At 41.8% G+C, this 25,737-nt stretch overlaps 4 protein-coding genes across 5 annotated transcripts in view; 2 read left to right on the plus strand and 2 right to left on the minus strand.

The window, feature by feature from the left end:
• Nucleotides 1–477: 477 nt before the first annotated feature.
• Nucleotides 478–4,094, plus strand: LOC125021031 (vesicular inhibitory amino acid transporter-like). Its single transcript, XM_047606844.1, has 2 exons — nucleotides 478–1,285; nucleotides 2,024–4,094. The coding sequence occupies exons 1-2, from the start codon at nucleotides 905–907 to the stop codon at nucleotides 3,209–3,211; spliced, it is 1,569 nt and encodes a 522-aa protein (XP_047462800.1). The 5' UTR covers nucleotides 478–904; the 3' UTR covers nucleotides 3,212–4,094.
• Nucleotides 4,095–4,252: 158 nt separating this feature from the next.
• On the plus strand, nucleotides 4,253–9,787 carry bpifcl (BPI fold containing family C, like). 2 transcript variants are annotated; one of them, XM_047606980.1, is made up of 16 exons: nucleotides 4,253–4,813; nucleotides 4,980–5,092; nucleotides 5,215–5,314; nucleotides 5,757–5,888; nucleotides 6,896–7,051; nucleotides 7,139–7,202; nucleotides 7,306–7,366; nucleotides 7,517–7,608; nucleotides 7,890–8,066; nucleotides 8,208–8,267; nucleotides 8,560–8,727; nucleotides 8,826–8,893; nucleotides 8,995–9,037; nucleotides 9,116–9,179; nucleotides 9,302–9,378; nucleotides 9,472–9,787. In XM_047606980.1, exons 1-16 carry the CDS (start codon nucleotides 4,710–4,712, stop codon nucleotides 9,529–9,531), a joined length of 1,539 nt encoding a protein of 512 aa, XP_047462936.1. In that variant the 5' UTR covers nucleotides 4,253–4,709; the 3' UTR covers nucleotides 9,532–9,787. The 2 variants fall into 2 exon arrangements, with proteins under 2 accessions (XP_047462936.1, XP_047463023.1); XM_047607067.1 differs by having other exon boundaries at nucleotides 4,757–4,813; nucleotides 4,951–5,092.
• Nucleotides 9,788–10,769: 982 nt separating this feature from the next.
• Nucleotides 10,770–16,651, minus strand: LOC125021194 (PRELI domain containing protein 3B-like). The gene is made up of 6 exons (XM_047607193.1): nucleotides 16,499–16,651; nucleotides 14,907–15,075; nucleotides 14,728–14,817; nucleotides 14,077–14,147; nucleotides 13,511–13,613; nucleotides 10,770–12,573 (listed from the first exon to the last, which is right to left on the minus strand). Exons 1-6 carry the CDS (start codon nucleotides 16,528–16,530, stop codon nucleotides 12,457–12,459), a joined length of 582 nt encoding a protein of 193 aa, XP_047463149.1. The 5' UTR covers nucleotides 16,531–16,651; the 3' UTR covers nucleotides 10,770–12,456.
• Nucleotides 16,652–19,252: 2,601 nt separating this feature from the next.
• Nucleotides 19,253–25,737, minus strand: part of si:dkey-11f4.7 (piezo-type mechanosensitive ion channel component 2) — a 36,859-nt gene continuing 30,374 nt past the window's right edge. The window contains exons 47-56 of the mRNA XM_047607309.1: nucleotides 24,305–24,519; nucleotides 23,894–24,052; nucleotides 23,508–23,655; nucleotides 22,454–22,642; nucleotides 22,274–22,366; nucleotides 21,363–21,532; nucleotides 21,074–21,190; nucleotides 20,561–20,640; nucleotides 20,173–20,380; nucleotides 19,253–20,005 (exon numbers count right to left, since the gene is read on the minus strand). Of these exons, the coding sequence (XP_047463265.1) occupies nucleotides 19,750–20,005; nucleotides 20,173–20,380; nucleotides 20,561–20,640; nucleotides 21,074–21,190; nucleotides 21,363–21,532; nucleotides 22,274–22,366; nucleotides 22,454–22,642; nucleotides 23,508–23,655; nucleotides 23,894–24,052; nucleotides 24,305–24,519 (1,635 nt within the window). The 3' untranslated portion in view covers nucleotides 19,253–19,749. The remainder of the gene's footprint in view (nucleotides 20,006–20,172; nucleotides 20,381–20,560; nucleotides 20,641–21,073; nucleotides 21,191–21,362; nucleotides 21,533–22,273; nucleotides 22,367–22,453; nucleotides 22,643–23,507; nucleotides 23,656–23,893; nucleotides 24,053–24,304; nucleotides 24,520–25,737) is intronic.

Consider the following 25,737-nt stretch of genomic DNA (forward strand, 5'->3'; position numbering starts at 1 on the left):
ATCGTTTCACATATTTTACGATTGTTTTGAGATGTTAAAAATTTTGCGTAACAATTATTTACTCCAACGAAATATAAAACATTGGGCTAATCCAGTAGTGGATAAGGGCTCATTCACGTATTTTCATTGCGCCATGGGCCTCTTGAATATTGAAATAATAATAACAAGTGGACGAATTTAAAAGTGTTATTTTTATTCAGACTGCAGCAGGGTTTGTTAAACGACTGTACACGCTCCATGACGCCTGCAGTTTGTCGATGACGGTGTGTGACCTGTTGACAGAGTGCAGCATGGAAGCAGGTGAACTGTTTGGTGTTTTCATTCATGCATGATGTCAGGGACAGATCTGTAACCAGGCTGAATTTAAATGGCTTGAGCGTTTTAACCTGGAGATCATCTACTCTCTCTCTCTCTCTCTCTCTCTCTCTCTCTCTCTCTCTCTCTCTCTCTCGTGACTATTCCGCTGTGCACGAGCATTGGCACTCAATGCGCACACATGCACGCTCCTCTCCCTCCTCTCTCTTGGTGATGCAGAGATTCCGGCGCTGTCACCATCAGGACTCCAAACTGAGAAGATTGCATGGGGGGGAAATGCAAAATTGCCAATTTTAGCGACAAACCAGGACATATTTTGGTCTTGTCTGTGTTTGGAGGCGTTTCTTCGTTGACGCACAAGCCAGGGAGCGTTTTGAAGGACTAATATGGATGAGCAAGCCCAGAAAAGCGGCTGAGGATTTTTAACGGTTTGGGTGAAAGGGTTATTTAGCCCTTGCTTTGCGACGACTTCGAAGAGGCAACAGGCATGATTTCACTGTAGCAGCTGAAACGCAAATAAATCACATTTTTTTCCAGCAGGATTTTGTCGGCAATATTTTAACTGAAGAACGACTTTTCCCGAATAAAGATGGCTCATCTAATCCGACACAAAATCTCCAACAAGCTGACCAATGCGGCCCACACGGTGTCCGACAAGTCTCAGGCCAAGGTCAGCGGGGTGTTCGCCCGGCTGGGCTTCCAGGCCGCAACGGACGAGGAGGGTTTGGGTTTCGCCGATTGCGACGACTTGGATTATGACTACCGGCAAGGGATGCAGATGGATGTCCTTCAAGGAGACGAGGAAGGGGGTGAAGTGGAGGGAGAAGGGGAGCTGGAGGGAGACAGCCACTACCAGAGAGACGGCACCGGCCACAGGCCTTCAACCCTGAAGACTGGAGGCTCGCTGGATGAAGATAAGCCCAAAATCACAACATGGGAAGCTGGCTGGAACGTCACCAACGCCATTCAGGTACCGATTCATTTCACCTTGCATGAGTGGATGCAAAAATACCATGTGGTGCACGTAGCAGGCCTGCAGCTGGACAAAATGTCACCTTGAAAAAATTACAACATTTAATAATTTGAGTCATGGAGAAGGAGATGGGTCTGGTGATGCGCGTAATTCCACAAAAAAACAAGATTAGAATAAATATTTCTGATATTACCAAATAAAGTTGCACAGAGAATTTAGAGCTGTATTTGAACATTATTAAATGAGAGGCCCGATATAGGGTTTAATTCGCGGTTTGTGAGAGAATCCATTGCACCGTGAATCTTAAAATGTATTTATTCAAATCTTTTTATCAGTGGCGCTGCAGGCGGGCCTGTTCGACTTTGATAACCCTGAGGCTGAATGGCACCCACGTGCTTATCGACATATCCATCAAATTAAAGTTTTAATCAAACGATTACTTGAAAAAAAAAAATCTATTTCAAATTGTGTTTATAACGCTTTAATTTGAGCCGCGCAAACGAACGAATTATTTCTAAAGATGAGCGAGAAAATGGCAAGATGAGAAGAATCGGCTGTGATGATAATTCGTACATTTTTGGATTCCTTTATAGTTATTTTAACGGTGAAGGCATAATTTGTTATTTTTATTATGTAAGATGCGAGCTGCGTGAGGTTGTCATTGCATGCATGGACTGGCTCGGCCTGTCAGTGCGATGTGGGCCTCGTCCATTATCTGCGCTTCTCTGTCCGCAGGGCATGTTCGTCCTCGGCCTGCCGTACGCCATCCTCCACGGCGGCTACCTCGGCCTCTTCCTCATTATCTTCGCGGCCGTGGTGTGCTGCTACACCGGGAAAATCCTCATCGCGTGTCTGTACGAGGAGAACGAGGACGGCATCAAGGTGCGAGTGAGGGATTCCTACGTGGACATCGCCAACGCCTGCTGCGCGCCCCGATTCCCAGCGATGGGCGGCCACGTCGTGAACGTGGCCCAGATCATCGAGCTCGTCATGACCTGTATTCTTTACGTGGTGGTGAGTGGCAACCTGATGTACAACAGCTTCCCGGGGTTCCCAGTCTCCCAGAAAGCCTGGTCTGTGGTGGCCACGGCCGCGCTCCTGCCGTGCGCGTTCCTGAAAAACCTGAAGGCCGTGTCCAAGTTCAGCTTCCTGTGCACGCTGGCGCACTTCGTCATCAACATCCTCGTGATCGCCTACTGCCTCTCCAGGGCGCGGGAGTGGGCGTGGGAGAAAGTGAAGTTTTACATCGACGTGAAGAAATTCCCCATTTCAATTGGCATCATCGTGTTCAGCTACACCTCGCAGATCTTCCTCCCCTCCCTCGAGGGAAACATGCAGAAGCCCAATGAGTTCCACTGCATGATGGACTGGACTCACATTGCGGCCTGCGTCCTCAAGGGTCTCTTCGCCCTGGTGGCCTACTTGACGTGGGCAGACGCGACCAAAGAGGTCATCACAGATAACCTGCCTTCGACCATCCGGGCTGTGGTGAACCTCTTCCTCGTGTCCAAGGCGCTGCTGTCTTACCCGTTGCCGTTCTTTGCTGCAGTTGAAGTTCTGGAGAAATCGTTGTTCCAGGATGGCGGGAGAGCCATCTTCCCTGACTGCTACGGCCCCGGCGGGCAGCTGAAATCATGGGGCCTGGGCCTCCGAATAGGCTTGGTGGTGTTTACCCTGCTCATGGCGGTGTTTGTCCCGCACTTCGCGCTCCTTATGGGTTTAACTGGAAGCCTGACCGGCGCTGGCCTCTGCTTCCTCCTGCCAAGCCTCTTCCACCTAAAGCTCCAGTGGAGGAACCTCCTGTGGCACCACGTCTTCTTCGACGTTGCCATTTTTGTTATCGGGGGCATTTGCGCCATATCTGGCTTCATCCACTCGGTTGAAGGACTCATAGAGGCGTACAGATACAATATCGAAGACTGAGAGCGTCAGAGATGACCTTTTCTGAACGGTGATGTCCTAAAAGGCCGCAGCACGGCGGGTTGTCGTGACCTCACGAGAGCACCACACCAACCACTAAAAAAAGCTCCTGAGGAGAGGATTATTTGTGTGAAATGTACATCTTTTTATTTTGCCTTCGTGATAATGTGCAATAATAAACTCTACAGTCATAGTGTAATGTAGTCTACTCATCCCAGAACACGTGTTTTTATCAGATCGGACAGAGGGACACAGCCTCTGCATGAAAAAGGAGGAGGTGGTTAAATATGGGGGCATTCAATTCTGTCCGGGTTTCAGTCTTCATGCAAAGATCCAGTGAAAATGTCCTCAGTGGGTCCAACTGTGAGTGTGTACGTGTTTGTATCTGGGGAATGAAACATGTGAAATACAATGGAGTGAATATGTTCTTATTGGTTTTTGAGCTGCTAGATATCATTAATCCCACTTGAGAGAGAGAGAGAGAAATAAAAAAATAAATAAGGCACCCATCAGATCAGATGGTGTCCTATAAATCATGAATAACTTATGTGTAGTGGTTTGAACAGAGTTATTTATTTATTTATTTATTCTATCCAATGATTTTTTAGTTTTTGTGTTTTGTTTTTAAATTCTTATAGTAGTCCTCGTTGGCTCGTTCGTTTCCTCGGTGTTTCAAGTGTCATTCTGGATGAAGTGAATTCAAGTGCAAGCAAGTGGGTCCTAATTGTGTTATAAGAAAAAATAAAAATAAAACATGTGTGTCTGATAATATTCTGTTCCTATTGAACTTGTTAATTGTGATTTAATGGAACTAATCATGGTGTGTGAGAAAAGGAGTATTTGTTCAATTAAGAGATGAATAAATCAAATATTTTATGGCTGGTGATTTAAATGTTTATTTTTTAATTTATTTATTTTTTTCTAGGGTGGGAGGGGGGGTGCTGTCCCGATACACTTCCCCTTAAAATTAACTTCCTCTTTCCATCGTGACCAAAGAGAAAAAACCCACGTCCCTGCGCCTCGCAATTTAAACATGTCTCCGAATTAAGTATTTACAGAAATACTAAAAGAAATTGTCCCCCATGATACCGTTCACGCGGATCTCTGTAAGAGCGCGCGTACGGTTTTAAGCTCAGACCTTTCCAGATGTTGGTGTAGATTGTCGCTAAATCTAAATCTGTATGCGTAAATTTGAAAATCAATCACTTTCAGTTCCTTTTACACGCCGTGACTTTTTTGTTTTCTCTTCTGAGAATGAGGATGTTCTTAAAAAAGCCTGTTTGTTAGAAGACGATCAATGCTCGTGGGTATTCTTCTCACACTTTTCAGCCAGTTCCTTTATGATTCAAAACATAATCATTTTCCTACGCGCAGCCTCGAGCGTCTCGGTTATCGCGGGCAGGCCGGGGCAGGCCAGGTTAGGGAGGGTTCAGTCATTGTTTAACACTTTCGCAGAGTCTGCAACGCTACATTTTCACTCGTCGTTTAGTTTCACTTCTCAATGACGGAAGTAAAAGTTGAATTGTCTGAACGACACAGAGGAGCGTGCATTCAATTTCAGGAGCTCCGCTTCAGCTTGAAGAACTCCCCACGCTCGCTTTTCAGGTAGTACCAGCACACACATACTCTGCAATTAATGTTTGACGCTAAGTTCCATGCAGACATAAAAAAAAAAAAAAAAAAAAAAAGTCTCAGCAGTTTTGAGATTCTTGGATGGATTCGTGCTTACATTGTGGTTTCAGTAAAGCAGAGCTGCTGTTTCGCACCACAGGGAACCGGGCAGAATGTTTCCCTCTGTGATAGTCCTGCTCACGCTCTTCTCCTGCACCCACGGTGAAAATCCTGCTATACAACTCACCCTGACCAACAAGGGACTTCAGTATGGTAAGTATACAATCACATGGTGGCGTTTACCCAGGATTTTCACAAATTACCCATCAGGCATTTTAGCTGTGTGATTAATGGTTGAGACTTTCATGCCACAATCACTACAAACTTTTCCTCAGGGAAGCACATGGGCGCAGGGTGGATTCAGGAGAAGTTGGAGAATGTCACTTTCCCTGACATCAGCGGTAAAGTCCTTGGCATCAGCTACACACTGACCGGGTAGGACTGCTCTCAGTGTTCCTGTTTCGTCTGCTGTTGTGCTTCTGTGATTCTGACCTTTTCTCAGTCAGAAAGAGTTGTTCCTGACTGAGTTAAACACTTAATCAGCTGATACCTGGGTTTGAGTCATTTATATTTTCTGGTGGTTGCAATAAACAAAAGATTGTTGGATTAACTACTTGTATTATAACCAACAGAGATTTATTAATCACACAAGAGATGGTATGAGAGGCACAGCTGAACAATTAACCCCCCACTTCTCTTATGACAGCAAAACAGTATGTCAGACGTTTGGGACATTGTGTTGCACTTTCATTCGTAAAAATACAGCCCTAGAAGGAAGCACCACCAGAGTCTTTTAGGGACTGACAGCTCTGTCTGAATGGTATGAATTACCTGCTTATGACAGGATCTGTTAAGTCTGTCTTTGCTTGTGCCCTAGCATGTCCGTGCAGAAGTGTGACTTTCCAGAGCCGACGGTGGAGTTCACTGCGAACGTCACGGGGCTCAAGGCGTCCATCTCAGGCCTCAATATTGCGCTGAGCGGCTGGTGGAGAACGCGCTTGGGCATCATGTGAGTTTTCCCCAATGTATTAAACACATCTGCTGGGGTTTCACGTTTTGGTTCAGGGCTTGTTTATTGCCATTCAGCCATGTTAAAAATGAAGAAGGGAGCTCGTTACTCACGTCCAGCTCCTACAGAATAAATAAATAACAGGGTAAGACCTAAAAGTCTATAAAAATAAGTTTAAATGCAGAACGAAATGCAGAAGAAGGTGAGCTGCTTTCTGTCTGACCAGAGGGCGACTGATGATGCAGGATCCTTTGCTCCGTCACCTGCTGAGAGTAAAGAAGTAATCTGGTCATCACATTTAACATTAAAGATACTGCACATGTATTTGTGGTTTAAATGTCTCAGCTTTAGATATTTGCATAAAGCGAGGAAGTGATTTTAAAGCACATGCTCAAAAGCGGTTGACCAGGGGTCACTCAGAAAATGAAGCTTCTCTTTTAAGGCGTCTCATCTGTGTCTCAACAAGACAAGATGCCTTAAATCCAGGACACGTCACATGAAACCGAACGGTCTCCGTATGACTATGACTAGTCCGAGTGAAATAGCATAAAATTTTGTCGTTCACTCTCTGGTGACTTCCTCTTCTCCTGCATCGTGCTAAGACACCAAACTGAATATCTATAAATGTCTAAATGTGAAAGTCACAGCTATCTGGGGCTGCTACTAGTGCTATTAGTCAAGAGTGAAATCTCAGAGATGAGCCTATACTTCATAGTTGAGAATCGTTAGAAAGTTGACAGACAGTAGTGATTAAGAACATTTTGAAAGTATTGTGGAAACAGAAATAAGGAAGAACATACTTCCCTAATGTAAGAGATCTGATATCCACAATAAGTACATATTTGTTATGTATGATTTATTAACTCAGACACGTCACTGATGCATATTTAGTTCAGTGGTTCGTGTAAATTCACACGCACACATGTGGGACAAGGTCACAGTGTCTTTTTTTCTGCAAATTCATTTTCACCAACATGCACTCTGCTTTATGTACTGTGTATTTCCAGACATGACGGCGGCTCTTTAAACATGGCTGTGTTTAACGTGGACGTGACCCACGAGGTGGAGCTGGGGAAGGATCCTGACGGCCGCCTGTCAGTGAGCACCGTCGACTGCGCCGCTAGTGTCGGAGACGTGAACATGGACTTCTCCGGTGGAGCCAGGTAAAACGCGGTGAAGAGGAAAGACAGACGCGCAGAGAGGCGATGCTCGCGTCCAGATATAAACCTTGTGTTTTCACTTGTCTGCAGTTGGATCTTCAGGTCTTTTGTGCGCTATTACAAGAGTCACGTCAAAGATGAAATACAGAGAAATGTGAGTGCTTCTCTTGGTGTTTTCTGCATGAGCATCACGTGAAACGAAGATTTGTTTTTTGTTTTTTTTAACACCGCAGGACGTGGCTTTGTTTCCTCCCTAGATTTGCCCTGGTGTGCAGGCCCACATGAAAGAACTGGAGAGCCATCTACAGGCCATGAATGGTATTGTAGCCGACTGAAGAACCTAATTTATAATAATAATAATAATAATAATAAAAACTGTTCAAGTTACATCAGATGCAAAAATAAATCTGCTAAAATAAATTTCTAATTTGTGAGTTAATAACACAAATGCTTTTTTATTCTATCCAGTTTCCTTGGATGTGGATGAAATTCTCTCTTTTAACTTTTCTCTCACCGGTGAACCTGTCAGTGATGGTTCAAGTGTGAATATGGGCTTTAAGGTAAGGACACAAATATCTTGTCCACAAACACACCAACACACATTAAGCATCTAGGATTTACGATGGCTTGATTACTTCTATCGGACCTTCAAATAAAACTTTCAGTACTGCTGCCTGAGTTTTATTATGACATGCGTGTGTATTGATGAACATATGAGGGAAAACTGGGATAGTTCATTGTAAATGTGTGAAAGAATTTCCCTATGAGGTCATATATTAAAGTAACAAGAACACAGATTATTTTAATATCTGTAACTCTTTTTTATTTTTTTGTTTTTAAGGGAGAGTTCACCAATTTCCATACTCACGAGGACCCTCCGTTCGACGCCCAGCCCTTCACCATGTCTAAGCAGCCTGGCTACATGCTGACAATCGGTTTGTCTGAATACACTCTGAACTCTGCCTCTTATGGATTCTACACAGACGGATTGCTCCAGACCCTCATCAATGACAGCATGGCAAGTCCACCTAAAAAAAAAAAAATAAACAAAAAAACAACAACTTAAAGACAGATTCATTTTGTCTCGCCGTCAGAACTATCAATTCATTTTTCATTCATTGTTGTTCCTTCCTTAACAAATGTCGTGTCATCGTCTCAGATCCCTAAATTTAGTCCCGTGCGCCTGAACACCACCTCGATGGGAGAGTTCATTCCTCAGGTGAGTCGGTCAGAGACAGAGACGAATCGTATTTGTGTTTTATGTCAGTGCTCACCTATGCAAAAAAAAGAAAGAAAAAATGTTAAATATTATCTGGCATGAGCTCCAGGCTGTTAAACAATGTCTCCTGAGAGCACTGGCATGAAGAAAATAAAAATAATTCTGTGATATTTTGTGAAATTCATTGTTCATGGAAGGTGGTTTCTTATACTGAATAGTCGTATGTCAAGGATGTTATATATACTTTCAGCAGTGGTTGAACTACATGTTTGATTTTCTTTCTTCTCTGCAGCTTCCCAAGTTGTACCCAGACCTGCTGATGACCCTGCAGGTTTACGCCACCCAGGCTCCCGTGTTTTCCCTCCAGGCCGGTGTCGGTAAACTCGGGGTCCTGGCCGCTGTGAAGACGTCGGCCATCGCGAAGAACGGAACCAAGATCCCACTGTTCAACCTCAACCTCGTAAGCAACCTTTTAGATTCGCGTCCCATCTTTTCTCTCTCTCTCTTTCTCTCTCTCTCTACCCGCTCTGAAAAACTCATGCAACTTTTTTCTGGCAGGGCTTGAAATTCAGCGGGAAGATGTGGACATCGGGAGGAAATCTGAAGGGCTCCATGATGATGGATAAGTAAGCATCAAGAGGTTTCTTCTTTTATATATATATAAAATAAATAAAGCTCTGATTCTAAGCTGTCAAACTTAAATTTAAAATACCAAACTTTCTTTTAGTCTCACCCTGAGCCTAGCGTCAACTGAAGTGGGCAAGTTTGAGGTAAATATCACACGGTAGATTTTAAATAAACAACCTGCTTCATGTTGGTTGCAGTAAACAGCATGTTTCTCTTCGCAGACGGTCGCTTTGGAAAACCTGATGAAGCAAGGCATGAAGATGGTAGTCCTGCCATCTCTGAACGGTGAGTTCTCACTTCGCGACTCTTAGACCTTATTGTTGAAACTCTGGAGGAAATGGTGACACATCAGGACACAAGGCAACGTTCAGACAATGTTCAAAATAAATCTACTCTTCTTGTTCCAGCGAAACTTGGCAAAGGCATCATGTTACCCAGAATGAAAAAGGCAAAGCTGGTCAACTCAGTCCTGAAGATGGAGAAGGTCAGTAAGAGCAAAATAACACACGAGTGGAACTCGTTTGAACCGCGGGTGGTAAATTGTCTTCTGGTTTACGATTGTTTGCATCTGTAACAGGGGTTCGTAGAGATCTCTTCGGATGCTCAGGTGTACCTGAAGGACGGACTCTTCGACTGACGCGGCTCCGCTTCTTCTCCGTCTGTGTCCTTCACCACGGCGTCTCAAACCAAAGGGCTGAATGATCAACGTTTCAGCTCATTCATTTTACACGTTCAGTCACGTTCTCAAACCTGCAGATCAAACTTATCAACGCTTGTAAAGCGGACGGGTGCTTCTCAGACTCTCCGTTCAGAAATAAGGAATAAAGATGTTTTGTAAGTGAATGCTTGTAAGTGAATGTTTCTAAATATGTTCAAATAAACGGTACACATTAGTGGGATTATTATTATTTCCTCTTTATAATTTAATCTCATGGTTTGTGGGACTTTCTAAAAATAAAAAAAGAGGGTGAGGGGTTTTGGTTGATTGTAGCTGCTGCACTTGCCAGTTCATTAGGTACACAAGTGCAGTCTTGCACTAAATCCTCCTTCATGAATGACTGTTAAATGAATGTTTAGTTTACGGTGAAACAGCGTCACATATGTGGTTATTTATCTGGATGATCGTTTTTGGAGGATGTGGTTTGTGGTGCTGTGAAGCTAGATTGAATCAAGTGTTATTTAGCTTAGCCTAGTAAAATGAGGCTGCCAAAATGTATAAATAACATTAATTCATTCATTTTCTGTAACAGGCCCCAGCTGAGTTATACGAAACTAATACTGAATGCATCAAAGATTTCCTGCAGGATTGATAAAATACATTGCATTCACAAGTTTACTGAATTATTTGGCAAATGTAGGTTGAAAGAAGCTGCACTGACCCAGAAACAAAAGGGCGAAGTCATTAATAATTCCAGGTCACCACGTACAAACTCTTTCCCAGAACTTCTGACTTTTAAAGGGGTGAGTCATTAGAAATCTCCACTTACCGTCTGAAGCTTTCAGCCACACTTCAGTTTAATCTGTGGAGGAACCGCGGGAGATTTGGTTGAAAGGTTATGGAAACTGCAAGTAAGAGGATGGAGAGGAGAATTTATTTATTTATTTATTTTCCCTAAAGCTGCTGCGTCTGAAGCTCAAGAATGACATTTAGAGCCGAACTTTAGATAATAAATAACAGCACGACAGACACAGTCGAATCAACATTATTGAAAGACTGTTACACTGCATTGGAGCACATTAGCTTTCACTAGCGTACCTAATGAACTGGCAAGAGAGGTCCTGATCCTACAAAATAAAAGATAAAAACATGAAAGTGTGATGGAGATACAGAACTGTGAATCTCTGCAAGACATTAAACACACCACCACCATGTTATTCATGAAACAATGTCACCTCTTTATTTCGAAACATTTCTCTGCACACTCTTTTAGACTCTTCTAGTTCACATTCTTGGAATGTAACACCACCGTAATATAAATATGAGCCTATTTACAGGCAACCAATGTTGACAACATGTTCCCCCGTAGAAACCCACCCCACCCCCAACCACACTTCATTCGTGAAGGAGACGCCGCGTGGAGGCCCGACAGAGCTACACGATGAGATGGAAAAGTTAGGAGCAAGACGCTGAAAAGATCTGGAACAAGGCGTGAAAGAGACGGACATGATGCGGATCCAGAGACCGGCTGGAAGACCTGTGACGCCGCTGAGCTCCGTGGAGAGACGGTTTAAACTATGCAAGGTTGAAATCCATGAAAACCCAAAAAGAAGGTTGTAATGTCTCCTTCATATCGGCGTGGCGTCTGGAGACCCACGGGCCGACTGTTTAGCACCAAAGAGTCCTCCACGGAACAGACGAGGAAAATAACACTGCTCTGCTACTCGCGCACAACGCCACAAGCTTCTTAAACGGATCAGTTTCTCAACGCTCACTACACAAATATAAATAACACTATCTACACAGAGTTAGTGGTCAGAGCGCACACGCTTGAGTTAGTTCTTGATCACAAATTTAAGTTGGAAACAAGAGTCTTGGGGGGCAGGAGTTAAATCCATCTTCACAGTTCACGTAGGCGAGGGTCGGGGATCCTGAACGCAACACCTGCGGGGCTCCTCCCACGACACCGGGGAGCGTTCACAAGATGGCACGTTTGCAAACGTTTGGGGCTTTCAGTGGGGTTCTGCCACCGTTAGTACGCCGAAAATAAGTTAATAACATTCAAGTATGCACAATCTTGTACTGTAACACCGAACTATGGAGCACGTCATCAGTGTAAGAGAGAAAACACGGAGGGACCACAACGAGCTAAATGTCTCAACACTCTGTCTGACAGATGCATCAAATGTACAAAAATAAATGAATAATGTTTGGTGTAAATGCTTTGTTCTGCTGGTCTGGACTCCTTCAAACTCAATTATTCAAAATTACAAAGTTAGAAAACTGTCTTCCACCTGAAGCACCAGATGTGTTCCAGCGCTACGCGACGAGACCTTTTCTGTCCGGTCAAACTTTAGACAACAGAGCACGTGATGTTGTCCTGCTTCAGTGCTGTTATCGTAGAAATACTACAATGCGGTTCAGAAATAAGGAGCCTCCATTTCTAGTGTCTCTAAAGATTCGGGGGCAAAAAAATAAATGAAATGCAAAGGGGAGAAGAAAAATAAATGAAACTGATGAGATGATATGGAGGCACAGTGTGAAGTGTCAAAAAAAAAATAAATAAAAATAAGCGCTTTCACATCACAAGACAAAGTCCTACGAGCTTCAAGTGCTGTCCACGTTCAACCCCGGTTGGTATTTCAAACCGTCATCAGCTCAACGCTCCTCGTCACCGCCCACTGATTGGAAAACCGTGTTGGTGCAGGCGGCTGAGGAGGAAGGGACAAACTCGAGACAAACAAACGTGCAAAAGGTGTCAAAGGACGGGGCTGGTGGTTGTTAGGCTGTGTTGGTTTATGAGTTGAGAGGTCCCCCTTTTGTTGACGGGAAAAAAAAAAACAAAAAAAAACGTCCCGAGATGTCCATCGGCTCGTGATGGCGGACGGCGGTCGGCGGCCGGGATCATTTATCTGCAACGGCTGCTGCCATGGGAACGCGCATGGAGCCGCGGGCCGTGGCTGCCAACTCCTCGATTTCTGTGTTTAACCGTCTGATGACCCACTCCATCGCCTCCCGACCCTGGAACAGAACAGGAAGTAGAGTCACCGCTTTGTCATGACAACGGTTGTTTGGCTCCATCATCATAACAGTAACAGAGCTTAAAATAATAATAATAAAAAAAAAAAATTAAAAATCCTGAGCCTGACAAAAACAACTGTAGATCACATTCTGACTCTAACATTTACATCCTAACATTTAATATTAGTTATTATTATTATTATTATTGTTTTTACTATTTTAAGTCCTTTGTTTGTAGTTGGGACGAATTCTCCTAGAAACAGAACAGGAAGTAGAGTCACCGCTTTGACGTGACAACGGTTGTTTGGCTCCATCATCATAACAGTAACAGAGCTTAAAGTAAAAAAATAAATATATAAGTCCTGATCTGACAAAAACAACTGTAGATCACATTCCAACTCTAACATTTCCATCCTAACATTTAATATTAGTTATTATTATTATTTTTACTATTTGAAGTCCTCAGTGATTTCAATGAAAATGATGCCTTCACAAAAACTCGGAAATTCTGCATTCCAACTCGGAAAATTTCTTCCGATATCACAGCGTTCACGTTACAGGTTCACTCAGAGGGGAAAAAATAAGTTTGCTGAACATTAAAATATGTGCAGCAGCTGTTTATTTTTACTTTGGAAGCAGTCATTTCTGAATTTTGACAACTCAGAGCTCATTTTTTCCTCAAGTTGTCTTGAATGCAGCATCAGCTGGATCTCAACCAAGCTTTCCAAGAGGACCCCCACCCTACTTCTGATTGGCTAGCGATGTTCATATGGAGTGAAAAAGCTTCCTTACTCTCATTGCATTAGTAGACAAACTCAACTGACTGCTCCCACAAGTTTTTTCTTCTAAATGTTGATTTTTTTTTTTGTTTTAAATAACGATAACGGTGCTGGAATACTTTAAACCCTGTGGTAAGAAGACTTTAAATCAGACTCACCTTGCCGGCGTTGACAGAGATAGTGTTGGCCATGAGACCCTCGAGGTAGCTGCTCAGACTGACGCCTTTCACACTGATGAGAGCCTCCTGAGTCAGGACCGTCCTGAAGACACAATCACAACAACATTAATTACAAGCAACAAATAGTTTTCAATTTGAAACAGACCTTGCAGTTTTTTTTTGTAGCAGAAGCTGGCCTAGAAGAACCCGTCTATTTGGAAAGAATTATGCTTCAGCAAAGATCTCCTGGAACAACTAAGCCATTTGGACATTTATTAAACCAATTATAGTTATAAGTTATAAACAAGTTAATGTCACTGTGCTCAGGTGGCCTATAGGACTAGTTTAACTCTTTGGTGAATCACAGAATTAGAGCAATAGGTGTGTGGATTTCATTATGGGGCATGTTGCAAGATGCAGAGAACAAAAGAATATACCCGCCAAAATCATTTTTATTGGCCTGGCAAATCTTCGACTGCCCATAATCAGTTCCCAGAGAAGCCACTTCCCGCTCAGGGTCAGGTCTAAAGCTTGTAAATGAACTTCAAATGAACATTTTCACTTACTTTTCTGGGTCTTGTGGATGTGGCTTGTACGTCAGCTTCTCGTCTACAGACACCAGGTTAGTGAAGGAGATCTGGACGCACAAAGTAAAGTTTTAATGAGTCGTTTTGCGTCACGTATAACAATCACGCTGTCAGACACCGAGTAGCCAAAGCAGAGCAAGTTATATCCGTGTTTAATAGGTCGGTTAGATGTGCTGCCTTCACATTTTCTGAAATAAAAGAACTTATTTTCTCTTTGTATTTTATTGTAGGTCTATCTCAGGGAACTGTCGACACGCCCGATGACCTCATCTTTTCATATATGCGTTTTCATTTCCTACATCCCGTTATGTGTTCGTTAGCGTGCTAAGCATTTGGCCTCTGTGGCTTCTACATGACTGACATCGGATTTTACAACTTGAAAGCTCAACAAATTATTTACATGACTTCCCGTATTGTGGCCACAAACTCAAATGGTCCATGTGAAGCCAACAAAAGACAGTGAAAGACGTTAAAATTAGCTTAAAGCCGCGAGGTAGGCGACCACGTAAGAGAAAAAAAATAATTCGTTTCACCTCGTAACATATTTGTATTCCAAACCAACGGGAACAGGTTAAAACAAAGTCTCAAACACAGTCTGAGCTTATTGAAAGCACCATTCGTCCTACTCACGTTTGTAGATTTCAGCTCAAAGGTCTTCTGTCTGGGGTCGACTACCGAATGTTCCTGGACGTAAGTGCACGTTCTCGTTACCCCAATGATCTGCAATGAAAACAGCACAACTCAGGCTCGGTACAGAGAAAACTAATTTAACGTTATCCATTTAAAATTAAGCACTTTATCCGTCTTACAGAGTTGGCGATGGCGGGGAGGCCCCACTCTGTGCTCAGCAGCCTGGTGCTGTGTAACCGTCCCTCTGTGTCCACCTTTCTGTCCAGGACATCCACACCAAACACACCCGGGTTCATGGGGTTGGGGTACTTCTGCATCGCCGCCTTGGTCACCGTCTCCCATGGGTGGCTGTTAAAAAACAACAGGCTTAGTTAACAAACTGTAAGCTGTAACTGAACTGTAAACGAGCAGAGGAATTCAGATGAAAAATAGTGTGGGCTGGCTAACACTAAAACACAACGTTACAGTTTAATGGATGTGCAAAAGTCCAAAAGTTCATATATATATAAAACAAATATAAAGGGAATGTGATGGGACTGCAACGGCTCAGCAACATCATTGATAACATGATTTGTTGTGATTTAAGGTTAATCAAAGGTTTAATTAACTACTCAGGGAAAAAAACAACAACAACAAAATTAATAACTTGATGCAGCACAGAAACATGATGATGTCAGGAGCTTTATTGTAATTTACATCTGATCACATTCAATGCACTGTACCAATAAATCATAACATATTAAAACTGCACTCCATCTTTCAATCTACTGCATGTAAATACAATTTACAGGTGATCCATCATGTGTTTTAATTCACTGTGCAAACAAATACTAAACACAGTTTAGCCTTTTAAATTGGAGTCAAGTTATTACAGCAGCAAAATGCATCTGTGTGTGCTGGTTCATCTGGTTCATTAAAAAAAAAAAAATAGGAGCAATGTGTAAATAATGCGCTTCTAGTGCAATGCAATGTAATTAAAATTAAAAAATAAGGCCAGAATAGAGAACAACAGGAGAAGAGAGGGCGCCCATCATCCTGCAGCCGGAGCCGGAGACATGACGGAGGACGAGCACCGCCCCCCTCCGCACAGCGTGGACTCTCCCGTCATCGTGTGTGTGTTTTCTCTCTAGAAACTTCTAGAAATATATGAAAGCCTCTCCACTATTGTTTACAGTGTCCACTTTACCGCTGAGCAGATTTAGACAGAAAAAAACAGACGGGTCACCGGGTCTAAATATCAAGAGTCTCCGCCCAGACATGTTGTTATGTAATCCGCAGCATAACGCCCAACACGAGGGGCAGATTTAGTTGATAAAATTCAAATACACACACACAAAAAACACAAATGTGTCCATTTACCTCCTGTTGCACCATGTACGGGAATATTAAAACTGAGCTAATGATGCAACCCCAGCTTCCGGATAGCTAAAATTAGCTTTAAAGGTAGCCGCATTGAGCTAAAACCTCAAAAGTTAATACAGCATTATAGTGGAAGTGAACCAAGAAATGTAACCACGAATAGAAACAACTGAATAAAATGCCTTCCGCTGAATGTCTAAACCAACACAAAGGGAGCTGTTACATAAATAAACCCAAGGGAAGGTTCTTTGTGTTAAGTTACCTAACTTCTCTCCCCATAGCTACCAAGCTAATAAGGTTAGCTCCCGGGACGGGAAAGGAGTTACATAAAAAACTGATCGATAACAGGAGGAAACAAGCCTCCTAACAACCACACACAATGGAGATATCGTCACAGAAGAAAAGCACTCACTTGAAAATGTGCTCTGACGCCCAGATCTTCATTTTAGCGGGGTTTTCTGTCAGAGCTCGGGAGCCGGCGGCGAATGACAGCGTGACCGAGGAAGGAAGGAAGAAGCAGAAACTAGGCGCGACACTCCCCCTGCAGGTAAGAGGAGGAACTGCACCCTGATGCTATTTATTTATTACATAACATAAAATCTAAAAAAATAATAATATAATGTTGAGAATAAAGTCGAATTATAATCTCGAGAATAAAGTCGACATACTGAGACTATTACAACCAACGCATATGGCTGCTTCAACATAATGCCTTGAAGATAGTTAGTAGAAAAGAGAGAAGAGTAGTTAGTAGAAGAGCATTAGTGCCACTGATATTTATTTATTATTATATTTATTTACTGCTATTACACACTATTTCAGCTTGCACGAATTAGACCACCCCTTCCAAGCGTGTGTGGTCCTGATAACTATAACTGTGTTTGTGAGCTAATAGTGGACGTATCTCTTTGTTACTAAAGCCTGCACTGCATTTTTTAAAAGCTAATCACATGCGCAGGTTCTTCTAGTATTAAAAGGTCGGCTTTTATATCGGCATCATATTTCGACTTTATTCCGCAGCCCTGCATCTGTTTGACATGTGGAGGTTGTACCTGTATCTATCCTGCGGGTGGCAGTAATACACTTTTTTAGCCTGCGTAGAAACTACCAAAAGAATGCCAGAAGAAGAAGAAGAGGAACACGTTTCTCACATACGTCATCACGCACCCGCGTTCTGTCCTTGAAGCCACTACAGACAAGATGGTCGCATACTGGAGACAGGCAGGCCTGAGGTAAGAAAATATAAATAAATTCTCATTTCCATTACAACAGGCTCTGTGGTAAATGTTAGTCGCACGCTTTGTAACCAGAAAATGTACACTAATCGATCTGCATTTGTAGTTTTTCATATCAAGTCCTTACCAGGGTTGCGTGGCTAGTTAGCTCCGACATTAGCTTTGCAAACATGTATTTGTCTGACATTAATGCTCTAGTGATGCATCGTATGTTCTTAAAGAAGCGAATGTGCATGTCTTTTCCGGATTAAACACTGGCAGTGTAAGTGTATCCTTTAGCATACGGCTAACAAGTGTGTCCTCTCTCCGCAGCTACATCCGCTTCTCCGCTATCTGCGCTAACGCGGTGCGGGCTGCGCTGAAGCCGCAGTTCAAAGTCGAGGCTTTAAGGGCCGCAGAAGCCAACGTCCGAGTCCTCAAACCCAAAACAGCATGTAAGTGATTAAAATATGTTTCACTTGGTATAAAGCGGGTTCCCTGACATTGTGCATGTATGTCAAGGAGAGACGACTGTGACACTGTCGCAGGTTCTTATTCAGCCTCAAACACTGAGCACAGTCTCCAAGGTGAACTTGTCTTTTAGATGCGCTTTATCGTTACTTCTGAATATCAAAGCCGCAAAAACGGTAGTTATATGCAAGCTGAAATCATTGGAATTATTAATGTTGAGCAGAACATAATAACATGATTGTATTTATCGAAGTTTATGATTGGGTCCTTTACGTCCGTCAAAAATTTAAGGCGCTTTTGATCCATGATTTTACACAGATCATAAATCTTTTGCTCATTCATGGCCTGACATTTAAATGAAAATGCTTTGTATGCTCAGTTGTCTGTTTTATGGTGCTGTACAGTTGTATAGTATAATAATACTTTAATAATAATAATAATAATAATGCATTGGTTTATATTATGCTTTTCCATTTTAGATGCTCAAAGCGCTTACAATTAAATGCATTATTAATACACTTTTAAGCATCATATTCATTATTTAAGTAATAACTCCACTGTCAAATGAACAAAAGCATCACATATTATTCTATTAATTGAAGGCATAACGTGCACACACAGTAAAGACAGTGCTGAGGATTTGTGGTGTCTTAGTAATGATTCTTCATCATTATACAATGAAGTATTTGCAACAAATTCATACACTCACTGGGTGAAAGCATCACCCAGTAAGTGAATTTAAAAATAAACTAGTTGCATTTCACAATAAAATGCTGCACATCAAAAATGAAACGATTTTTCTTATTTGCAACTGATTATACACTAATGAAAACATAATCATGAATATTGTACATACACACTGGTCCTTAAAAACGTAGGTACCGGACAGTTCATTGACTTCAGGTGATGTCTCCAAGAATTCAAACTTTAATTCAAACCGACCTTTTAGACTGAAAGTCTTCACTAAAGGAGACTTTCGCATATGATACATCTTACTTGGGTTGTCATTGTTCATCTTACAAGTTGGCTATAAACTCATTTAAAAAAACAAACAAACACTTACTTATAAAATGTTAATTTTCTTGCTTCCATCAGTGAATATCTAAATAACAGTTTATAGTTTACTGTTGATGTCAGTAAACCGTCACCTTGTAGACAAATGAAAAGCTGTTATGTTCAATTAGCAATGCTTGTTTTCACTAATGTCTCTGTTTGCTCTGTTTTCCCTCCAGGATGTGAGACCATAATATAAGTAGATTTCCAGGGGTTGTGAGGTCCCGTCACCGTCCCGTCCTCCACAGCGAGGGGGGAGACAATGGATAAGATCAAGATGACGTTGGAGACGGGGAACCCGAATGAAACCGCATTCTTTCCTTTTCATTTGTAAATTAAATTGTATTAAAAATGATATCAAAACTACATCGATTCCCTGTTTTCTTGACTTGTTGAACATTTCCCACAGAATGAGGCCTTGAAGCATGTTTGTATAATCATTTTTATTTTGATATAAATAAATCAGCGCAGTAGTCTACTGAGTGGTATTTACAGAGGTGTTTGTGTTGATCATGAATAGTTCAGTCATTTCATTGATTTCTAAGAATCTGTCTGAGAATGGATGACTACAACAGTAAAAACCTTTATAGAAAAGCAATTATAAGTGCATGCATTGACCAGTGATTGAATAAACTATAGTAAAATACCAACTGGCAGCGAATTATTTAATTAACCTGCAGTTTGGATTCAGTGATGATAAGAACAAATAAACCTGAAGTTGTTCTGACACGACATTAGACATATAGAATTTGACTGGAAAGACTTAAGAAAAACACAAATTAAGGGAAATACATCCCACAATAAATTATCAGTCTATGATCAGAAAGTTTTTGTCAAGTGATTTTTTTTTTTTTTTTTTGTAGGTAGCAGCAAGTTCTAATAGACATTCACCGTGTTGTTGTAGGTTAGCGTATGCTGCTAAGTCCTAGCTGTCTTTCTTCTCTCTGGTCATCTTGATCATGGTCTCCGGTGACCGGTAGAGGAAGATGAGCTTCTCAAAGAGCGTCTCCTCCAGCTCCATCTCTCCCGTCTCGCGCACCACAAAAATGTCCGTGCAGAGCTTCAGGACCCTGTCTACGCACGGCAGCTCCTCAAACATGATGGACCTGGAAATCCCGTTGAAGAATTCCCTGACGAACTTCCCGATGACCAGCACCACGGACATGTAGAGACCTACGATGCTGTGGGTGAGGAGGCAGTATCAGTCATCAGTTTGGTGCTTCGTGACATTACATTTGAAATATTGTTGAATCAGCTCGTTTGTTGCCTTAAGTAAGACATTCTAGTCTGGACAAATTGTAACTGTAGAGATGTGAATAGTGGTCTATAGATGAGACATGTTACTTACCCGTGTCCGGCCAGAAAGCCCAGACTGGAGGGGCTGACTTTATCACTGAACACCACTATCTCTATGCTGTGACACTTGTGCTCGGAGGAGGTGAGAACTGGGGAGCACTCCTCCACCACCCACCACTGGTCGCCATCCTTCTTGGACGTCCCGTTGACCTGCTCGAGTTTCACTGACATGGGCCTGAAGAAAGACAGCGCCTGCTGGTCTGGGGGAAGAAATGTCAGAGAAAAATGACGGGAAAGGATAAGAACAGGACTCATCAGACTTTTCTATTTCTCATGGAGATGAATAAAGTATGTTATCTATCTATTTATACCTAGGGAGGGAGGATAAGGACTGAAATTATGTTTTATTACTGAATACTGAAACGTTAATAGTGACTTACCCACTGTCATCCTTGTCGCCATTTTAGACTCTGGTCCTTTGGGACCCCTGATGAACTTTGGCAACAGTGAATGAATGATCCTATAGGACAGAAAACGCCATTTATTTCACGCTCGATAAATATTCACTGATGTCATAGACACTTTCATTGTGACCAAAACATGATACTAGGTTAATTATACTGTTGTATGTGCGTTCCATGTCAAATGTCATGTTTTTATTATATGACCAATATGTATGTTTCTGTCAAACGCTACTTTTTTTCTCTCTTGTTGTTGTTGTTGTTATTAATTTCTATATATTTCTTGTTTTTTGTCAGCTTCACATCAACCTGAAAAGGGACTACCGATGGAAACGAGCATCTGACATATTTATGTTCATTAACATGAACTGTCCCAGTGGATTATGATGTAATATTCTTCTGAGAAACCTGGGACCTGCTGTTGTCTTACACTGACAGGACGTTGGATTTCAGGACCAGAAGAAGTAATACTATATGTGTTTTGAGACTTACACAGGTTTGGTGCTGTTGCCTTTGAGCATGTGAACAATTCCTTCCCTCAAGGCGTCGTCGTTATACTTCACGGTGTGTTCTCCCACTGTCTCTGCGTTCATTGATATGGACGCATTCCTGAAGAGACAAACGCAGCATGAAGACTCCAAGTAACAACTGCATCCATTCAGCATCAACTATTTATCTGGACACTTTCTCCAGATATACTTAAAGTACAAAATACAAAGTAGAATAACAAGTAGAGAAGAAGTATATGGGTGTATGTACTAGACTCTATACTGGGACTGACCTGAGCAGCGTCCAGCGCAGGGTCATGTATATATGAGAGGAGTTGCTGAGTTCCTGGATCATGGCTGCTCGACTGGCCGGGCTGATGCTCCACAGCAGACTGGCGTCGCTCTTGATCTTGGCAACAACAATGTCCTCCGCCTCGTAGTTCATTATGAACTGCATGGCAGACTAAGAAGGAGAGAGATGTCCACAGCGAGGTCAGTAAATGTCAAGGCTCTAAGGATGTCTGTCATAACACAAGCATGATCAGCATTGTTATATGTGGGACTCACAACTTCATAATTAGGACTCACGACATCTTAACAAAGACTGACAATTTCATAACTAGGACTCATAACTTCATAATTGGGACTAACAACAGTAGTATGACTCAAAACTTAATAACTGGGACTCACAACAACAGAACTAAAACTCACAACATCATAACTGGTGCTGACAACTTCACAATTAGAACTCACAACAACAGTAGTAGGACTCACAGCTTCGTAATTGGGACTCACAACATCAAAACTATAACCCACAACATTAGAACTAGGACTCACAACTTCATAAGTAGGACTCACAACAACAGTAGTAGGACTCACAACTTCATAATTGGGATTCACAACATCATAACAAAGACTGACAACTTCATAACTATGACTCACAGCTTCAGAACTGTGACAGAACAGAACAAAGACTGACAATTTCATAATTAGGGCTCACAACATCATAACTGGGACTCATCATTTCACGAGTAGCACCCTCTTATGGTCAATGGCAGCATTACAACTGAGTGTGTTGGCTACATTAAATCTGGACAGTTTGACCTCTCTTACAGACTGGTGGTGGACAGCTGTGTTGGTGTACAGTTGTGCTGATCATACACCCTTGATTAAATGATACAGAGTAAAATAAAGTGTTTCTTACCGGATGAGTGGCATAAATGTTAGTGAGTCTGTTGAATCCAGCTTCTGTGTAGGGAACCAGGTTCTGCTCCTGGGCGCTCATAGTGAACAGAGGCTGTGGAAAACACACAGAGATAAGCTAAAAGTAGGAATATTAAAGTCAGTGCAAAGTAAAAATATTCTCATTCATGTCCAGCCCGACCTCGTATCCTGCGATGCTGAGCTGGATCGAGACGTCCACCGGCTGGTTGGTCACTCCAGCTGCAGACTGGACCAGAGACATGAAGAGAAGTGGGAACCAGATGATGCTGATGAGGGCAAAGATGATGAATCCTCCCATCCCATATTTCACCACCTTCTTCTTTTTCTGCCCTGGAGGGTGGGGATATTTCTAGAAAGGCAAATTAATGACAATAGTTTATACCTGAATTACTTCCATTTGGTAGAAAATAGTAAGGAAATCGGAAATCAAAATCAAACCAAATCAAATATGTTGGAAATCATTCACTCACTCCCAACCCCTACTCCCTATGAAGGGTTTCACTATATACTGCACTATAGGCGCAGTTAATGACGTCACTGTTGTCGCTGCTGTCGTGTCATTACGTGTCAGACCGCCGCGGCTCACCTGGTTATATCCCGTTATAATTTACACATTACTAAAACGTGATGACTTTGTGAAGAAATATGTGTGATGTTCATGAAATTAAAAAAATAAATAAATAAATTATGTTTTTAAAAAAAAGTTAAATATTTTTACGACGAAACTTCAAATTGTGTCTCGCGCTGGGTATTCAACGTACAAACTCAAAACACACAAAAATACTTCTTTCACCGGTGAGCTACTTACTGTTTTTGAGCGGTGAAAATGTTTACTGGGAGGCTTCTGAACCTTCTGTTCATAAATCAGATGATTTTGATGACAAGAAACCGGCTTAATTTAGAATTGCGACAGAGAAGCAGCTAACAGGCCGCTAACTGCCATTAACGGCGGCGCCGCTAGAGGCGCAGTGCATGATGGGATATCCACCACCCGTTAGTAGGTGAACAGGAAAATAGCATCAATCAGTGTAGATACAAACAATAGTATAAGCAAACATTTTGTCTGCTGGTATAAGGTTATCAAAATAATTTTAATGTACTGTGTAAAGCACATTTGATTAATTAAAGCACTGTTAATATATATTACCTTCAAGTTTGAGTGAATAGTGCTTATCTATTAAATAAATAATGCCATAAAATGCATTCCCACTTACTTTCTCTGATTCCTTCCAGCACTTGAGGATAAATATGTTAGCATAGATGTCTTCCACACAAATCCAGCTGGACAGGGACAGAGTGGTGTCGGTCCAGACCCAGTCCATCACCGCCCGCAGCTCGGTCAGGAAGGGAACCATCCGAAAACTACAAGGGAAGAGAATAATGAATTTAGATTTCAGATTGTCTAAGAAACATTTAAATGTCGGAGGTGTCTAATAAATCAGAATCAGAATCACTTTCTGCTACAGTGGCTCCTACTCAAAGTGTAAACCAGCGTTTGGAACACAGCAATGTAGGCTAAGAATACACACATCACTGTAAAAAATCTAAAAATCCGTACAAAGATATGAAGTGAACATAATGATAAAAGGGTTTTTTATACCCTTGGAAGAGGAAGAGGTTCAGGTAGTTGTAGTTCTTAGTCAGGAAGTTTCCCAGGATGCGGTTTGGGTAGCCACATTTGATCTGGTAGGCGGACAGGCCGAAGTAGATGCACTTTACAAAGTACCACAGCTGAGCGATCGGGTTCCTGTTGAACCTCCTGAAACAAACAGACACACAGGAGATATCAACATTTGGTGCTTTCACTGCCATGGACCTGACTCAGTTTGGTGTTAAATCCTGAAAACTGAAGCCTTGGTTTTATTAAATTAGGTGTGGTGTTGAAGACCACTGTAGTACATCCTAACAGATTATTCTTTTGTGCACAATGAAATTTATTGTCTATTCATTATCTGCAGAGATTCAAACTAAGTGATCAAATAATTATGAATGCAGTTAAACAAACTCAGACCTCTCTGTGACCCCGGGGAGAATGAAGAACATCCAGAAGTGAATGCCGAACACCAGCACCACCTGGAAGACACACTTCCCCAGCAGAGACTTCTTCAGGTACAGGGCCCGGTCCACTATCATGGTCCCGAACTGCATGAGCAGCATGACCAGAAAAGCCTCTGGAACCTGGTCTTCTGACAGAGACTCTGTGATGTCGGCTACTGCGGAGTATTTCTACAGAGGGAGGAGACAAATCATCCTTATGTGTGAACGCATGTCATAATAGGTAACGCTAATTCACAGATCAGCCACAACATTAAAACCACCAATCGGTGTAGTGAATAACACTGGTGATCTCATTATTCCTGTGGGAAACCTGGGTCCTGGCAGAGTCACAAAATCAACTTAACCCACAAGTGAGCAGCATGGGACGTTAAGTTTTAAGTTTATGGCAGCTTAACCTGCCTCAATTAAACTTTTATCCTCTTAACTAGATATGAGTTGGTGTAAATACATGATAGCGGGCATTTCAGCGGATTCATTCTGCAGCCGGTCACGTAACAAAAGTGGACAATATACAAAACGTCATCAAATTATACAGTTTAAACTTTATTTATGATTACTGACTTTTCTAGTTTAACATGACAGGAGAAATTCTGTCAATAGTAACAAGCTATAACTTCGCTAATTAGCAAGTACTCAATTGAGGATGTTGGGATTTGATTATTTGTAATTCTGCTTTTGCACAGCAATGTTCAGACATGAAAATAGTTTTATTTTTTGTTACATATTGGTGACTTTATTATAATACTGCTTTGTTTTTTATAGTTCCTATTCCTATTTTATAGGTCCTACTAATCTCAAATAAAGAGAAATAGAGAAATTAAAAAGGAACAAAAAACAAAACAAATAGGAAGTATGTACAAAAAGAAAAAACGATGCCATAAATGTATTTTACTAGCTAAAACTGTGCGTGGAGTATGTAAATACAACTGTAAAAGTAACGTGAATAAAGTGCAAATGTATAAAGGAGTTACTGGGAATATATATTTACATGTTTTTGCAGAGGTAGCATGGCTAATAAATATAATACAAATAAATAAATAAATAATAAGAGTAAGGTCCCTTGCAAAAAATAAAAACAAAAAAAAAACATTGTTGCAGAACAAGAATAGTCAATGGCAACAGAAATGTGCCATATATTCCTAAACCAACCCCATAAAAAACAAACTGTGAGCCACTGTGTGTTGTGACACTTTCCCATCAGAACCAGATTTAACTTCTTCAGCAGTTTGTTTTCTTTCTTTTCCTTCCTGGGAGCAGGAACACTCTGGATCCCCACCCACTGACAGGGCCCACGATAACCACATAATCACTGCTGCTCACGTCACCTGTCAGAGGTCATAATGTCGTGGCTGATCGGTGTATGTATGTATGTATGTACAGACTCGT

This window comes from Mugil cephalus, chromosome 1, assembly GCF_022458985.1.
Source record: "Mugil cephalus isolate CIBA_MC_2020 chromosome 1, CIBA_Mcephalus_1.1, whole genome shotgun sequence".
NCBI classification, from domain to species: Eukaryota; Metazoa; Chordata; class Actinopteri; order Mugiliformes; family Mugilidae; genus Mugil; species Mugil cephalus.

Coding starts and splice junctions, on each gene's coding strand:
- LOC125021031 (XM_047606844.1), top strand. CDS start 905: ATGGCTCATCTAATCCGACACAAAATCTCCAACAAGCTGACCAATGCG. Junction 1,286..2,023: donor ACGTCACCAACGCCATTCAG/GTACCGATTCAT, acceptor CTCTGTCCGCAG/GGCATGTTCGTCCTCGGCCT.
- bpifcl (XM_047606980.1), top strand. CDS start 4,710: ATGACGGAAGTAAAAGTTGAATTGTCTGAACGACACAGAGGAGCGTGC. Junction 7,609..7,889: donor GTGTGAATATGGGCTTTAAG/GTAAGGACACAA, acceptor TTTGTTTTTAAG/GGAGAGTTCACCAATTTCCA. Junction 8,067..8,207: donor CCCTCATCAATGACAGCATG/GCAAGTCCACCT, acceptor TCATCGTCTCAG/ATCCCTAAATTTAGTCCCGT.
- LOC125021194 (XM_047607193.1), bottom strand. CDS start 16,530: ATGAAGATCTGGGCGTCAGAGCACATTTTCAA. Junction 15,076..16,498: donor GCGTCAGAGCACATTTTCAA/GTGAGTGCTTTT, acceptor GTTTTTTAACAG/CCACCCATGGGAGACGGTGA. Junction 13,614..14,076: donor CATCCACAAGACCCAGAAAA/GTAAGTGAAAAT, acceptor TTGTGTCTTCAG/GACGGTCCTGACTCAGGAGG.